This window comes from Lepisosteus oculatus, chromosome 12 (genome assembly GCF_040954835.1).
Source record: "Lepisosteus oculatus isolate fLepOcu1 chromosome 12, fLepOcu1.hap2, whole genome shotgun sequence".
Taxonomy (NCBI): domain Eukaryota; kingdom Metazoa; phylum Chordata; class Actinopteri; order Semionotiformes; family Lepisosteidae; genus Lepisosteus; species Lepisosteus oculatus.
Genome location: NC_090707.1, coordinates 19,751,141 through 19,769,401, shown reverse-complemented (window position 1 = coordinate 19,769,401; position 18,261 = coordinate 19,751,141). Strand labels below are relative to the sequence as shown.

The window sequence follows — 18,261 nt, the reverse complement described above, 5'->3', positions numbered from 1 at the left end:
TCTTTTTTTCAGCATGGAATAAACTTATTACTTGTTCCTTAGTAGTTTTGTAGTCTGGTGAGCACTGTTTTGCATTTTCACTCTTGAACTTTACAGCTACTGTAATTAGACATTGGACATAAGAAGCAAGAAACAGTCCACACAAAAATAGTTACTACAAAGCTTAAATTCCATATGTGCCTATTGCTTTTGAGTTAATGCCAAAAAATAAATGTTGTAGTTCATTTCCATGTACTTCTTTTATTTTTATCCTAAAATTCAAATTAACAGGATTGAATACACAAATACATAAAATGTGGAAAGTTTCCGCTTGTTTTTTTATCCTTGCTACAGAAGCCAACCAAAAAGTTATTTACTATAGTGAGAATTTATGTTATAGAGATACTTGTGAAATAAAAATGTAGTAGTTCATCTCATTTTTTAACTTGTTCCTCTACTGTAACTAAGATTAATTTGTTCCTTTCAACATTTCACTTTAGAAAGGGTCTCCTTTCTGCAAGTTGATAACTTGAAAGAATGATGAGATTGCAGTCAGCTTTGTTCATTTGCACTGGCATAATCTGTGAGCATTATGAGATTTATGGAAGTTATATGAAATATCTCTGAAGAATTAAACATACCTACTGTTCCCATTGACCATTGTCTCCATTTTTGTAATTGGTTGAGTTAAAACAGCTGTGTTGGTGTTCTGTTTGTAAAGGAAAACGTGAGAACCTTAATGTGTTTTTAAACCAAAACCTTTTGTGGTTTTATTTGATTATTTCATAGAGTAGCATGAAATGGTTTTCATTATGGAATAATGGACACAAGTAATTTTTTGACTGAGGGAAATGGTAGACGTGTTTCAGTGTGTTTTAGAAGCATGGGACATTTGGCATTGAATACGTGTAAATTCAGGCAAGAATCTTCCCCTTTCAAATGAAAAGGTATTGGCAGAATATATTACTAGATCAATTTGAAACAATTAATTATCATATGATCTATATCCATTTCAGAATTGTTTTTTCTCAGAAAATTTATTTCAGAATAGAAACAATTAAAATGACTGTTACAGCTTTTGCCAAACCTTAAGGATATAATTTCTTATGGCCATGGAATACATAGGGAGCAGTAATGGTACTTGATAAAAGAGACAAACACTATAACAGTGTTTTAAAATTACTTTATTTTTTTATTTACTACTTTATATTCATAATGATAAAATTATGTAATATTTAAAATTAATTTAATGTTTTATCAGTTTGATTATTGTGTACTGTGTAGTGAGTTTAGAATTTATTGTATAGAGTCTAAATTATAATCATAATTAGATTAATAAGTGAACCTTCAATACAGTTTTAATACTGTTTTAGTTCCATGTTCCTTTGAACAAACACATTAGGCATCCCACACTTTATTTTGCTTCAGGTAAAGTAATAATGTAGTTTTAAGTGCAGACTAGTTTCTTAACCTTAAGAAAGCAATTTGTTCTTTCACCCGTAGATCAGAACTTCATGGCTCTTTCCCCCGTCATCATCCTTAAAGCATCTGGCTGGTTTTGCATGAGAAACAAACCAAACCAGATGGTTTTGATTAAACTCACACATTTCTTACTTTTTTTTTAGGAGGGGTTCAAAATGGGACTAACACTAGAAGGCACCGTGTTTTCCCTTGACCCCCTGGACAGCCGCTGCTGATGCCAAGAACACAGTTTTTCAGCTGTAAAACATTCATATTTAAAGTGCCAAATTGAATCTTCAATCAAGATGAAAGGGTTCACACCTTGAGGTTTCTACTTTTTTAAACTGTGCTTTCAATGGTGAACATTTAAAATGTTTTTTTTTATATAATAACAATTCACAGTTTTGAAAAAGTTGCACATTTAGCTCACAAAGCCAAGTTCAAGTTCAAAATGACTCATAGTTTGTGGGGTCTTATTTAGACTTTGCAGTGTATTGTTTTTGTTTGTTGACTTGTTTTAACTGTTTTCCCAACACAAATGGGATTGCTACTCCCCACTCAGATCATTCTTTAAATTAATTTAGCAATGCTGAAGTTACAAGCAAACAAAAAGGTCAGCATTTTTACATGTTCTAATATTCAAGAAAAAACAACCATGTGCTCAATTTGCTCATAATTCAGAATGCTTTTTAAGATTTAATGTTAGATTTCTGTAATGAATGATGTCAACTTTGGATGTTTTTAAATTACATGTAGCACAATCATGGTTTTTGATGTGTAACTGTAATTCAACACTGTTTTATATATATAGTACAGTACATTAGTATTCTCTTGCACCAGAAAGCACTTTTAAAATCTTTTGGCCGTGTAACAAACTGTTCCTTTTATTTAAATAATATATTTAACATTGGTGTTATGCTCTGTTATACTGAAAAAAACAAATATTACAACAACTCTCAGCAGCAGTTGTTTATTTTATGGCATTTCATTTAACATTATTAAAGACATGTCGGAAGTGTTTAATATGCTGTACTGTATACTGATGTATTGGAATGTCATAATGGGACATTTTTAAAAGAAAAGTAGATTTTTCATGAACATCCTATGTTTATTTTTGCGATAGGATTGGAATAATCTTTTTAATGGTACGTAGTGTAGCTTTATTTTTTAAACAAATACATGTGCATTTGCAACATACATTTTTAGTTTTCTGTGGTTATATAAATCCAAGGAAGGGGTCCCAAACCTCAGTCCCATAGAACCCCAATCCCAGTTTCCTTTAAGATTAGCAACACTTGTACCTTATTGATTAGTTGTTCCATTAAGGAGTACTCTGGATCTTGAGAGCTGAAATGATTTCAGATTTTATTGTTCTGTAATTTGCTTAATGTAACTAATCACTACTTCTCAAGATTTAAATTGTTCCAGGTTTTTTAGGAATTTTAAGCTATCTATAAAACCTGCTGCGCAAGGGGATTCCAGGATCAGGGTTGTACAGTAAACTCCTGATTTGAATGATGATTTGTTTTCAAATTAAAATAAAAACAACATGCTTCTGTTGTTCCCTGGGAGGAATTTTTAAAACAGTTTGTTGACATTATTTCTTCCTTATTATTTAATATGTTGTCCTTTTAAAAATAGTATGTGTCATGCTCATAATTCAGTGCATAAGGCTCATTTTTGTTTCCTTATTTGGTTTACTGAAAATGTAAAAGAAGCTCTATGATTAATCTACATCTCACTAAAGCACATTATTGTCAATAAGTTCTAAATTGTTCTAAGAATCTGTCACGTGTCTGGGTAATCCATAGATTATCTATGGGTAATCCATAGATTACCCAGAGAAACTTCATAGACTAGCTGTTATCTGATGAACCATGCTCTGATGAAAACTAGCCGTAAGTTGTCATGATGTATACAGCAGTCTGTTGTTAGTACTGAAATGTCTGTGACTAGTTTTATGGACATTTTTGATAAAATAAGGTATTACTGTATTATTGATCGCATTAATAATGTAGTATTAAACGTATTTAAACGTTTATGATACTGATTGAATCACCCCCAAAACAACAACAAAGAACATGCAAAGAAAACAAACTTTTTATATACATACATATGGTATATGAGTTATATAGATTTTTAAAATAACTTTTTAATTATTTTGAAAATAATTTTTCAAGATGTAGTTGGTGGCACTGAGCGTAGCATAACTTTGGGTAACATTGAACATATTTAATAAACACTGAGATGTCAGCTTTATTCCTGTCTTAAGTAGGTGTTATAAAGTGCCATCTTAGAAGATGTCTCTGATAATTTAGAATTTTGAAGGCAAAGAACTGACATTAAGACTACACAAAAGTGGGTGTGGACTTTGATCGATATTAAGTAAGATTTCAAGGTCAAATTAAGTTATACAGGGGATTAAGAGAGCAGTGAGGCAAGGGGAAGGCTAGCATGCGGATTCTATTATTGCTGTGATTGAATAATTTATACACATAATGGTGCTCATGATCCTTGTTCTTAATAGCAGAATGAATGCCTACCACAAAAAATGATCCTGCCTTATTAAGGTACAGACAGGCACTGAGTTAGATTGTATGGGACTGAACATAGCAATACCATAAAAAATTAAAAATTCTGAGTCATGTATAATCTTTTATGCAGCATACAGCACATAACTCAGAATCACTTACTGTTAAGGAGTGTAGCTGTATGGCAGAACACTCTCAGCCTGTACTGTGCTCGATAGTTCTTGGTAGCACGTTTTTTATTTTTCTCATTGTGAATTAATTCTAACCATGGCCAATAAATGTAAATCTGATGTGAAAAGTGATACTAGTGAAGTGAAGAAGCAGCATAAAACAATTACACTAGAAATAAATGGAAATATTAAATGGACATGAAAAAGGTGATTTTATTATCAGAGGTTGCATGTGAACTCGGACTGATCTTATCCATGGAGAATACCATTGTAAAAGAAAATGAATGAATAGTGGAGCACACTAAAACATAATTCCCCATGAAATCAACTTTTATAACTAAGCAGAGAAGGAAATGTTGTAGATAGAAGAACAAACAAAAAGACACATACCCCTAAACATTGCCTCTCCGCAATTTAGATACTGTATGTGCTATTGTATATTAGGCAATTCCTTCTATGATGATTAATACTTTTTCTTTTTAAGAGTTTTTTAATAAATAATTAATGATACACAGTATATTGTATATACTGTATAGTAGATAATGAAGAATGAACAGTATATACAAAAATTGCAATTTTACAAAAGCATTATACTGAGTGTAATGCCTAGCTTTGTCATACATTAGGTGTTAGAGTCATTACATACAAAATATCAATGACTTAATCATCCCATTAAAATGCAATTATAATTATAAAAAATTAATTATATGATTGCACTTATGGGACTTTTTATCTAATACATAATATTGAATAAATACATTGAATCATGTCTCTAATGCATTATTTTACCATAGGTGTTACTGTAGGCTCAATACGTGTTAAAACGAAAATGAACATATTTCTCCAAAACACTGTAACTGCACAGTTTTTTTTTAAATCAAAGAGTTGTATGTGCTATCCCTAACAGAAACCTGTAAATAAACCCCGTTCTAAAATGTAAAAAAATGTCGAAGAATCTACAAAATAACATATGTCCAATGTTACCCAGTGTTACAGAATATTTTTCTTTTTTAATATAAAGTTAGAATTACCATTTTGTGTTATACTCACCTAATTTCATAATAGCAATTTGTGTGCTTTTCAGTTGTTGTCTCATCCTGACACAGGAGACTCTTCCTACAGTACCTGCAAACCTTCAAATAACTTATATTTTAACACATAACAGGCAACACAGCTGAACACACCCCATACTGAAGGTTCAGCATCCTTTTAGGCTGCAGGTGTTGCTGTGCTTCCAAAGAATCTTTTCCTGCCCTGGAATCCTGGAATATGGAATCCTTGTCATAGTCAGCTAGTGATATGACCCAGACTTGAACCCAAGATGCCTGGAACATAGAACACAATTTGCACTTGGCTGTGTGCTTTTACTTAATGAGCCACTCCAGAGACCTCAAGTTTTTTTTCTTCAACCTAAAAATGAATCATTGACAGTATTAACCGCAGACTAAGTGCAGATCCACATATCAAGTGGCAAACAATGAATGAAACAGTTGTACAAAGAAACACTTTTCAAGCACCTTTAAGATATAGTGTATGTATTAATGTCTAAAATCTGTAATTATCATAGAAAGTATAGCCATTAAATGATATATATCACAATAAAGTAAATTGGTCAGTGCCATCATCTGAAAACTTTGCAACTTATTAAGCTAATTGAGATAATGTTCTTATTTCAACACAATGAATGGCTATTTTATAATAGAAACAAAAACTTAAAGATCCTATAGATCTTTTAGATCTTATTGATACAATATAATGTGTACTATGAGTTAAACTATTTCCTTATGTTTTAAAACTGTATTATGTTCCTATTCTAAAGGAAAGTGTAGGTAAAACTGAGAATAGTAGGCACGTCTTTAACAAAGGGTTAAGGAATTCTAGAACAAGCTACCCAGACATGTTGTTCAAACCACTGTTTCTTTCAAGAAGCAACTGGAGGAGGTGCTCAGATCACTTAGCTCTTAGCAACCAACAGATGAATGGCCTGTTGCTTGGAAACTTAATCATAAACACAAATAGAATATGCAGACCTTCTTCGGTTCATGAAGATATTAACAATACGTAAAAAGTATTTCGGAAAAAAAAAGTGCTAATTTCTCCAGAAGAAGTTTAAACTTTTTAATATAATATGTTCCCAAAGAAAATCTGAAATTTTAACTATTGTTCTTATGTTTTATATACTGTACATACAGAATGTTGTGTATGTCTGAAAGGGTCTATGGATATATAAATGTTACTTGCGTGCTTGTTCAGTTTTTAATCTTACAAAAGACAGAAGTGTCTTCCATTATATTTTACAAAATATATTCATACTAGTTAAAAGTAAAAATATAAGTAGAACTAGTTTTCCTTTTATGTTAGTATCTTTCGTATGTTATGGCTGTTTTATAGTTCATTAGATTTTTTTAAGGAATTTGTATTTTTATTGTACTTTGCAAAACCATTTGAATTTGAGGTAATTGATGATTTTTGCTGAAATGTGCTGAAAATGCAATTAATTGCATATGATTTATAAATATTCATATTTGACAGTTATTTTTATACTATGCCCTCCAGTTTTATTCATAATCCTGATGAAACAAGAACAATTAACATCAAACAACAGAAGAATTTACTTATTCTAAAAAAATAATAAGTAATAATAATAGCATTGCTCAAAGCTAAAGTTAGTCATATTTGTCATAAATAATATATTGTAAGTACACTGACTTGCATCTACAGTATGTGCTATGAAGTTCTGGCAGTTCAGAAAGGGCATTTATGAACACTTCTGCATGTAGACTTTCTCTATATCTATGTTTTCCCATTAGTGAACTGCTTTCTTGAGTTAGAATCACAAATGTTTGAATGGGTTGTGTTATGGGGATTGAGATGGCCAGTTGAAAACATTTATTTTGTGTTCAATTAACCATTCTTTTGACAATTTGGATGTATTCTGGAAGGTTCTGGCTCGAGTTCATGATTTCACCTGTCTTGACAAAGGCTTCAGGACCTGAAGATGAGAAACTACCCCAAAATGTAATATAACCCCTAAAACATTTCAGCGTGTTTTTTTCTGAAAAAGATAAAGCTCATGTTGAGATAGATGGATACGGAATTGATAAAGTATCTATCTATCTCATGAGCTTGATCTTTTTTAGGCCAAACTAATGCTGATAAATGTGTCCAAACTTTGTAATTTGAAAATTACAGAGAAAATTTGAGTGCACCATCTGTAACCTTTGGTTTTACAGTTGTTTGAAACAGAGTCGTGCAGACTGTAGTGATAAGATACACTTGTGTCATAGGCCTGGCAGGGTGGCCACTAAACCAGTAACCCTATATTTTAGTCTTGAAAGTAGATTCACCTTTTTGTAGATCCTTCTGTAGCCATCCCACAATTTATGACAGTCAATTACTATTTGACTGCAGTCTTTGAAGATCTCTGGATTTAACCAAGATGATGCATGCCACTACTGAATATTTTCAGTATCACCTCCTTTTATACACCAGGGAAACAGGAAACCTTCCTAGGCCTCTGTATAGTTCCAGCAGTGTCTAAAGAGCACAGTGGCACTGATCTGCTTTTGTTGAATTTTTATAAACCAATAGTTAGAGATGTGCAGAAATATGGTCTTCTTGTTGTCTGGTATTTTGTTATTTATGACAATCTCATAATGAATACAGTATAACGTCATTATATACTGTATACAGTATATATTTTTTTTAAGTAAAACGCCATATCCAAACCATATCTCATTCTGCTGTATGATGTCTTTTTCCTGGTTTATCATGGTATATATCTGGAGGGTGAATGCATTTGTGTGTTAGAGATGTTTTTTTCCATTGTGGAGAAACAGTGACATTTAAAAGATGTCAATGCATTTAAGCTTCAAAGCAGTACATACAAGTCTATACATTTATTCCTTGTAATGATATACTGTGTATGTATATAACTGCCTATAATAAATATGTCATGAAACAATTGAGTTAAAAATGCTGGATTTTCATTAATACAGCCATGTAATGTTATAGCATTATGAATATTTTTTTTATAGTTATGTTCATTTGTATCTGGAAAATCTGTTTTTAACATAACATTTTCTCCTATTCTTTCCCTCTATTTCTCCTATAGTTCTGCCTCTACAGTATAAAAACAGTAGTATTAGCTCATAGCAAAAAATGTAAAGTTGGATTCTTTAACTTTGACTATAGCTGTTTTACTGAAATGATCAGCACTGACATAAGTAAGATAATAACTGTAGGAAAACAAAAAGCAGGAAAAGCAGACACAAAAACACCTCTATTATATATTTAAACATAAAAACATCAATATATTTGAACTGTGGATAAGAATGGGTTACACCTACTTTAGACCTAATGTCTTGTCTCATTTAACCTGGATATTTTTGCCACTAGCTAAATGATCTAAGGAAATTATCCAGACATTTCCTGAAAGAAGGCAGGATATCAGATTCAATAACATAGTTTTCTGTACAGAGGTGACAGATTACATCTCAATGTGATGACAAGAATTTATTAAAATAAAAACTAAACTTTGATGGACAGGAGAATCCAAAGAGGATCAGAACAACGGAGAACGGAGAATCAGGAGAATGCAATGGAAAAACAAAACTTACCAGTGTGATGTGATAATGATATTATTGGAATCACCGAAATGTAGGTAATAGATTGACGGTTGAGAATACAACATTAATGAATTGTGACAGATCCCACTTGTTTGGTAATGCAATCTGGAGGAATTGCATCCATTAAACCCCTTTGTTACATTGGAATTTGGTGGAGGGAAGACCATCCTTTTACTTTTAACCTTTTTTAACTCAAAATTGGTCTGTTATATGCTAATTTTCTTATAACCAGAAGTCTCACAATACTGTATTTACCTGGAGTCTCAACACAAGACCAATAATGTCTTACTAGTATCAACAACCTGCTTCTACTCTCTGAACCCTTATGCAGGGAAAACTGGTTTCCAACAGGTGACTCCAATGCCCTAATAACTTTGTGCACATTAAGCTAATACATTTTCTTCTTGTTTCTGAAGTGTTTTAACATTTCCCCTGGTGATCTAACCCAGTTTTGACACAGCTGCTCTGTTACATGGATACAGCATTCTGAGAAGACGAGTAAGATAGAAAAGTGGAGGTGTAGCACAACAAAAACAGCCATCAGGCACAGGAATCAAGTGTCTCATAATCTATAGGAGTGGAAAATTTATAGTCATGATGAGTCTTAATAATAGTAATGATAAGATTATTCACTCCAAACTCGGCAACACTCATATTGCAATAATTTTAAAGTTCTTTTAAAATATTGGAAATACAGTAGCGGAACGTTGAGGTCTCAGTGTCTCAAGTTTTGCAACACTTGCCTTCCACATTTTGAAAAGACCCATAATGGTTTGGTTTGAACCCTGCTGATAGAGGTTGAGTTTATCCATATGTTAGGTTTTGTTGGCAAGAAACAGTTTTACAGCCAGTTTTTTATTGTGCGGTACAGGGGCGTTTTTAACACAATCTTTGTTAAACAGATACATACTGTATTCATCTCTCCAAAAGGGCTGAAGTAAGCGAACATTTAGCTTTTTTTTCTGCATAACCACCATTTTGTCCAAAACTTAAGTGTGAAAAATGATCAGCGGCACAATTGCAAGCCTTGCTGTGAAAAAATGGGTTTTAAAATAATGCAGTAAATGAGCCAAACAAATAATTTTTACACCAGAAAGCTTTCATTAGGTAACATTGTAGAGAATTACATAACAGTCAAATGTATTATTTTTTAACTTAATTTCTTTGTGGCTTAGATTTTAATTGCATGCGAAATGTTAAAAAATGCTTTGCATGCCAATAATGGCACACATGCCATAGTGTTTGCAAACAAGATAGAGTGAGTGAAACACATCAGATGCTCATTTTGGAACTACTGTATAATCTTAAAATTAGATCTTGTGAGGTATATTTTAAATCTCTACAAGTTTAAACTAAAATAAAAATTTACACACACAAGCAAACCAAAAAGGAATGGGAAAGTGCTTAAGACAAGTAGAAATAGGAGAGAAATGAAACCTGATGAGGAGGAATTACAACATCGCCAAAATGGCGTAGTAAATTGTGTTAAAATCTGTAAACACTTTGTAACATGATTAAGAAAATTTGGATACAGTTATAGTACATTTTAAAATGCAAGTAAACTTATAGAAAAAAATGTTATTCATAGGCACTCAACAAAACTTTTACAGTCATTCGAGACTTATATCATATTCAATAACTGAAAATGTTCTAGTGTATTGTCCATCCTTTAAATTGGTAATAAAATGAAATGAAATAGTTTCAGTCAGGTGACGAGAGAACTGTATAAAAAATCAAGGTATGACCTAAAGAAAGCTATTAGACTGGCAAATCAGGAATACAAGGACAGATTAGAAAAAACAGCTTGGGGGCGACTCAAGGTGCATGTAGCAAGATTTGCAGGCTATCACAAACTATAAAGGCAATACCAGTGATATTTCTTCTATTGATGCACATCTACCAGATGAGCTGAACACCTTTCACTCCTGATTTGAGGCTCATAGTGAACCAGGGATTTCATGTCACAGTTCTCTAAACACAAGGTGTGTAGAGTCTTTAAGAGAGTGAAAACCTGTAAAGCAGCCGGCCCAGGTGGTACCTCCCCTTGTGTCCTTAAAACCTGTCAGCTATCTCCTGTATATACAGACATTTTTAACCTCTCTCTGTCCCTATCAGTTGTATCAGAGTGCTTCAAGAAAACAAAAATTGTGCCAGTACCCAAGAAGAACAAGGTAACGTGTTTGAACAATCACTGGCCAGTGGCACTCACTTCAGTGGTAATGAAGTGCCTGGAAGTCCTGGTATTGTCATATATAAATTGCACTATCCCAGACTCTGTTGACCCAATTCAGTCTGCTTACCTCCTGAATAGGTCAGTTGACAGTGCCATATCTCTAGCACTGCACACTGCCCTAGAACATTTTGATAGGCAGGGCACCTATGTTAGGACACTGTTTATAGATTACAGCTTGGCCTTTAACAAATTGTTCCTGCCAAGCTGAACCCAAAACTCTGGAATCTTGGCTTATGCGACTCTATAAACCAAGTCTGCAACTGGATACTGATTTCCTGATGGGCAGACCACAGGTGGTGAAAATTGGCAACAATATCTCATCTACAGTGATCCTAAACACTGGTGCTTCCCAATACTGCTGTCTCAGTCCTAGGATGTACTCCTTGTCCATCTACAACTGTACAGCCATTTACAGCAGCAACCACCATATTAAGTTTGCAGATGGCACCACTTTTATTTGGCTGATCAACAACAACAATGTCTCTCCATACAGGAGTCAGGTGAAGGATCTTACAAGATGGTGCCCTGACAACACTCTGGCCCTGAATGCGAAAAAGACAAAAGTACTCATTGTGTACTTCAGGGAGTCACTACCCGTTCACTGCTTGTGGAAACTGTCATCTGCTTCAGGTTACTCGGCCTGCAGAAATTCACCGACCACACTGTGGTCTCACAACACTGTAGCCAATCTGAAAAAGACACAACAGCACCTGCACTTTCTACAGTGCTTAAAGAAATGCATTATGGCGAAGCAGTTCCTGTTCAACTTTTTCTGCAGCATCATAGAATGTGTCCTCATTAGTGGTATCACTGTGTGGTACAGCAATACTATAATGCAGGACAGAGATGCATTACAAAGGGTTGTGGCAACAGCACAGAGTATAATAGGATGTGATTTACCATCAATCAGTGAGCTTCACACCATCTGTTGTTGCAATACAGGTCAATCCTTCATTCAGGATCCCAGTGATCCTGGCCACAAACTGTTCTGCCCCCTGCCTTCTGGCAAGCAGTACCACACTATTAAAGCACAGACCATTAGACTTAGGAACATCTTCTACCCTTTTCCTCACTGCTACTGTACATATTAATTGTCTTACAAAATATTTATGGTTCCTGTTATTATTACTTACAGTACAGTATGTTTGTAATGTACATTGTGTGGTGTTGTCTGTTGTACTGTGTGTGTTCTGAGAGATCAGCGCGAATATGAATTCTAATGTAAAGTACTTGTACATGTGGCAATAAAATCCTCTACTCTTCTACTCTACTAGTTACAGTATAAGCCTAACAGTTACATCAATTATTTGGCAACAACCAGTAGGTGTTTATGCAGTGTCTTTTCTGCTTTTTATAAAAATTGTGAAAATATCATGCAATTTAACCAGGACAGCTAAATTATAGGTGTTATGTTGCACACAGCGTCCATTTGGCTTTACAATGCTGTTGCGCTCTTTGTTTGGGGGTTACCGCTTTATGGCACTTGGGTGCTTTGGCCAGTTTTTGCTGTTCTGTGTCAGTTAGGAGTTATGCACAATAAAGAGCAGACATCTGTAAAACCTGGTTTTCCACGGTGTGACAATATGTTGTTGTCCTTTCCATTCCACTCTTTCCTGATAGGAAATTCCTGTCTGGAATTCCTTTTAGTGTCTTTTGATGTATACAAAAGACCTTACATGTGGTCTTTTATATTAATTTATTGGCACAAATTGGAGTGAGATTATATTTTTTGTTAATGAAAAAGGAACTTTACATGGGGTAGTATTGTATATTGTAATATATTAATATATTGGGGCAATATTATTTACACAATAAGTATTGTGTTTTAACGCAATGTTCTCATTTAAATACAACACTGTTTATTACTATCCCTGATGCGAGAGGAAAAAGACAAACATTACTTTTGGATTTATTAATTTTATAAATCTATTATTTTTTGTTTTAAAGGGTCTATTTAAAACAGAACAGGAAGTATTTCCCTAACCAAGTAAAGCTTGTTCTGTATTCGTTAATTAAGTGCATAAGCCAAATACATGGACAAAAAACTACATTTCCCAGTGTCTCACACACTTAAATTAAAGAATTCCATGAATATCAGAATTAGCATAGTTCTGTTACGATTGTGTCCTGCACGGCATCTCACGCCTCGTGGTTGCCCTGAGAAACTGTCTAGTTTCCAGGACTAACTGGCAATTCAGATTTACTTCAGGTGATCTGCATTTTTTCCCATAATTAACTGCTCTCTATTTAAAGCCAGGGGCTCCACCATTGTCTTTTCACCCCCTTTCTGTGTACCCATCTGCACTTATTTTTCCCTTGTCCCGCTTTTATTTTCTCCCGTTCCTGTCTGTTCTTGTCTGCACTCTGATTCCCCAGTATTAGCCTCAGCAGGGTGGTCGTGTCACCCTGGAACCCCGTCTGCATTCCTGCCTGTGGTTCTAGACGCCAGGATACTGCTGCAGTCGAATGTCCTGTTCTGCCTTGGAAGCCCGGTTTGGGATTCCGCTCCATAGCCGAGGCTGTTCAAATCTGTGATGGGCTGTCTTGGCAAGGTAGATATCCCTGGGATAGATGATGACCATCTACTTCTTGTTGCTGAGGCAGTCTGATCATAGTCTTCTCAGATTACTGCAGTCTGATCTCACCCTGCTCCAGAATATACCAGTCTGATCACAGTCTTCTGAGATTACTGCAGTCTGATTTGACCCTGCTCCAGAATACAGTATACCAGTCTGATAGCAGTCTGCTCAGATTACTGCAGTCTGCTCTCACCCTGCACCAGAATATACCAGTCTTCTCGCATCCTGCCCCGAATCATGGCAGCCTGCTCACACTTACTCCAGATGTCTGCTTCCTGTTCTTACTTGCTCCAGACGTCTTCTACCTACTCGGACCCTATCTCCAGATACCCCGGACCTGCCTGGGCCTTGTCCCTGATCACCACAACCTTGCGAACCTGACTGTACAGAGGTTCTGTCTGTGCAGTTCCCTTACCTCCTTGCCCACAGCCCAGTTCTGTTCTTGTATGCCCTGTCCCTCTTCACCTTTTCTTTTCCCTGTCTTTTTCTGGCCTCCCTTTAGGCTCCTCTTTGGGGCAGCTTTCTTCATTGGTTTAGGGCGACTGCTCCTGAAATTTCTGATCTCTTTCAAGAGACCTTGTGAACAGTATTTCACCACCCCTCCCCATCTCAGGCTGTACCTTCCTGACTGACGGCTTTGAGGCAGGGCAAGAGGTCAGTGGCGGACTATGCACTGGAATTCTGGGTCATTGTGGCGGAGCTGTCAAGGGATGATTAGGTCTTGGTTCCCCTTTTTAAGCTCTCAGAAGACGTTAAAAAACTGTTTCTTTTGCCTCTGAGAGGAAAGTCCTTTAAGGAAGTAATTTCCTTAGTGATTGAATTGGATGATGGAGACTAATGGAACCTTTCTGCATCGACTCAACTTCCCACCCTTGCTCCCTCTGGTTTAACCCTTGCCCCCCCCGGAACCAATGGAGATCACTCACACCAGCGTCACCCCGCAGGAGAGACAGAAGCGCATACAGGAAAATTGCTGCTTTTACTGTGGTCCTCTAGGACATTACTGTTCGGACTGTCCCTCCTGCCCTCCACAGCCCGCCCTGTCTAAACCCAGTCACAGGTGGAACGCAGTAAACATTCCCCTACCTCTTCTAATGCCCTGTCTATTCCCACTTCACTTTCGTGGCGCTCATCGAAACTTGACCTTCTCGCTTTTATCAATTCAGGGGCCGCTGGAAATTTCCTAGACCTCTCCGTGGCTTGTTCTTGGAATATTCCCTTAATCCCTGTTTGACCCCCTCTTCAAGTGCAGACCCTCGAGTGATTCCCTGTTTCCCCAGGTGTCATTAGTTGGCAGACCTCACCATTATCTTTTCAGGTTGGCGCCCTTCATCAGGAGCATATACAATTTCACCTCCTGGAAACACCACACCACCCTCTGGTCCTGGGGTTCCCGTGGTTACAAAGACATGATCCTCAGATTTCCTGTACTAGGGATGAGTTGCTAGTTTGGGGGCCTCAGTGTTTAACTTTGTGTTGTCACCATCTCGTAAACTCTCTCCAGGTAGCTCTCCTGACATTCCTGCTTGTTACTCTGATCTGAGGCCTTCAGCAAACAAAGGGCACTGTCCCTGCCCTCCCACAGGGCTTGTGATTGTGCCATCGATCTCCTACCAGGTGTTTTGCCCCCAAAGGGGAGAAGTTTTCCTCTTTCACATGGGGAATCACGGGGCCTAGAAAGAATACATCCAGGAGGCTCTTCAGGCAGGTTTCATATGCCCCTCTTCCTCTCCGGCTTGTGCAGGATTTTTTTTGTAGAGAAGAAGGATGGTGACCTCCCTCCCTGCATTGATTATCGAGGCCTTAATGCCATCACAGTCAAGAACCGCTATCCCCTCCCACTCATTTCTTCAGCCTTAGAATCTGTTTGGGGTGCTACAATTTTTACCAAGCTGGATCTCCGCGGGGCATACAATCTAATTAGAATACGAGAGTGGAACGAGCGGAAGACTGTTTTTCTGACAACTCATGGACATTATGAGTATCTCGTCATGCCTTTTGGCCTTGTTAATGCACCTGCTGTCTTTCAGTCTTTTATGAAAGACATTTTTCGAGATCTCATTCAGAAATGCCTCCTTGTATATCTTGATGATATCTTGATTTTCTCTACTAACCTGCAGGAACATATCTCTCATGTAAGGGGGTTCCTGTCATCACAAGCTCTATGTTAAGAAGGAAAAATGCATTTTTCATGTGTCCAAGATCCAATTCCTTGGCTATATCCTGTCACCACAAGGGGTCACGATGGACCAAAGCAAGATTGCTGCAATTACGGATTGGCCAACCCCAAAGACCCTAAGACAGGAACAACGTTTCCAGGATTTCGCGAAGTTTTATAGAAGATTTATTCGCAATTTTAGTTCCGTAGTGGCTCCTATTACAGCCCTCACCCAGAAGGCACGCAACAGGGCAAATAGACCCCCCAAGCCGATGACGCCTTCTGACGTTTAAAGGACCTTTTTACCTCTGTCCCTCTTCTGAAATACCTGGATCCCACCCTCCCTTTTCTTGTTGAAGTTGACGCCTCGGACCACGGTGTCGGGGCCGTTCTCTCTCAGTGCCACGGGGACAATGGCATCCTGCACCCTTGTGCCTTTTTTTCCAAAAAGTTGTCAGCGGCTGAAATGAACTATGATGTCGGAGATCGTGAACTCCTAGGCATCAAGTTGGCACTGGAACAATGGAGACACTGGTTGGAGGGGGCACAACATGCTTTTCTTATTCTCACTGACCAAAAGAACCTGTCTTATCTTCAGTCAGCTAAATGTCTTTGACCCAGGCAAGCGAGGTGGTCTTTCTCAAGGTTCAATTTCATCATCTCCTACACCCCAGGTCCCAAGAACCTCAAGCCAGATGCCCTCTTGCGCCTCTATGAACCGCCTAATGTGCAACAACCCCTGGAGCACATCATCCCGCCACGGACAGACTTTATGTGGTCAACTTGGTCAGGTCCGCAGTCCTTCAATGGGCACACGACTTCCGCTTTGCGGGACACCCCGGCATCAAATGCACTCTTGAGCTGGTTACTAGAGACTTCTGGTGGCCTACCATTAAGAAGGACGTTGGTCTGTCCACCACCCAGGAACTGGCCAGCCTTTTTATTCAGCATGTTTTCAGACTCTGTGGAATCCCCAAAGACATACTGTAGTCCTCAGTTTTTTTCCAAGTTCTGGCATACCTTCTGTACAGCTCTTGGAGCCTCCATTTCCTTGACCTCTGCATACCACCCACAAGCTAATGGGCAAACAGAATGTGTCAATCAAGAACTTCAGACTTTTCTAAGAGCTTACATCTCTACCATGCAGGACAACTGGGTTTCCCTAATCCTCTGGGCCGGAATAGGCTCACAATTCCCTCTCTACCTCTGCTACTGTATTGTACAGTATGTCTCCATTTCTGTGTTCCCTTGGCTATCAGCCCTCTCTCTTCTTGGATACCCTTCCAGAGATCCAGGTGCCATCTGTACAAGATTTTATCTGCAACCTCCAGAAAATTTGGAAAATGGCTAGAACGGCTCTCTTTCGCACCAGTACCCGCCAAAGGATATCCGTGAATAAACATCGCATTCTTGCACCCCGGCTCAGGCGTGTGCAACTGGTTTGGCTCTCTACCCGCAACCTTCCCCTTCGTTGCTCATCCCACAAACTTGCTCCCTGCTTTATAGGTCCCTTCCATATTCTGGCACAAATCACCACAGTAACATATCGCTTAAACCTCCCTCGGACTTTGAATTCACCGCACTTTTCATATTTTCCTTCTCAAACCTTTCCGCATATGAACTAAAATAATAATAAAATTGAGCTTTTTGATAATGCTTAACAGTATTATGTTTGAATAAATTTAGAGGGCATAATAGTTCTTTTGTTTCTAGCACAGTTAAATGGATGAGAAATAAACAAGAGATAAAATTAGAAAACAAAGGTTGATTTACAAGTTTTGAAATGTAAACTGTATGTCTAGGTATTCTATAGACCAAAGCTGCTCTTGTTTATTCTGGTATTTAAATCCTAAGAGGCTTTGAACAAGCCAACTCAGGAGACCGTAACACGAGGACCATAAAAATGAATATTCAGTTCATTCAAGACCAAAAAGCAATACATTTAAAAAGGACATTTAAAAAGGTGTCTGGAAGGTAGAGTATTCTCCCAGTTTGGCATGTTGGAATATGAATATTTAACTGGCCAGCTTAAGGGCATTTTTTTTAAATGTGAGTGTATTAAACTTGTCTTACACAAAAGACAGATATTCAAGACCTAAACATTTTTTCTTATTATCCCCATAAAATAAGCATCACCTATATGGATTCCAATTTAAAATACTTTAAATTGTTTCCTGGTGTTTTACATTCATACCATGTTAGAATAGAGGTTTTAAGAAATTTGTGTTTCTAAATCAAAACCACTGTACTGGACGCAAAATTTCAGAAAGCTGCATGACAGTCTAAATAAATGTGCAAACTTGCATATAAAGACAATTTTGACTTTTTTTGTAACCATCTGGTCATCAGTTTAAAAATGAAATTGTTTTTATTGATTCCTTCATGCGCTTGTAGCTCTAGTACAAGTTAAAAGAAAAAAAGAATATATATTTTTTTCAGAATATGCTTTCCACCCGTGAAGAACATTCCTAAGCTGTTACAGTGAACTATCATCTTGCCTGTACCAACATATGTCAAATTCT

General features: G+C 36.9%; 1 protein-coding gene across 7 annotated transcripts in view; it reads left to right on the top strand.

Annotated features, from left to right (window-relative positions):
- Window positions 1–3,026, top strand: part of gulp1a (GULP PTB domain containing engulfment adaptor 1a) — a 199,755-nt gene extending 196,729 nt beyond the window's left edge. For all 7 annotated transcript variants that reach the window (XM_015358846.2, XM_015358852.2, XM_006636473.3 and 4 more), the window contains one exon: window positions 1,605–3,026. In XM_015358846.2, coding sequence (XP_015214332.1) covers window positions 1,605–1,676 — 72 coding nt within the window. In that variant the 3' untranslated portion in view covers window positions 1,677–3,026. The remainder of the gene's footprint in view (window positions 1–1,604) is intronic.
- The last annotated feature ends 15,235 nt before the right edge of the window (window positions 3,027–18,261 follow it).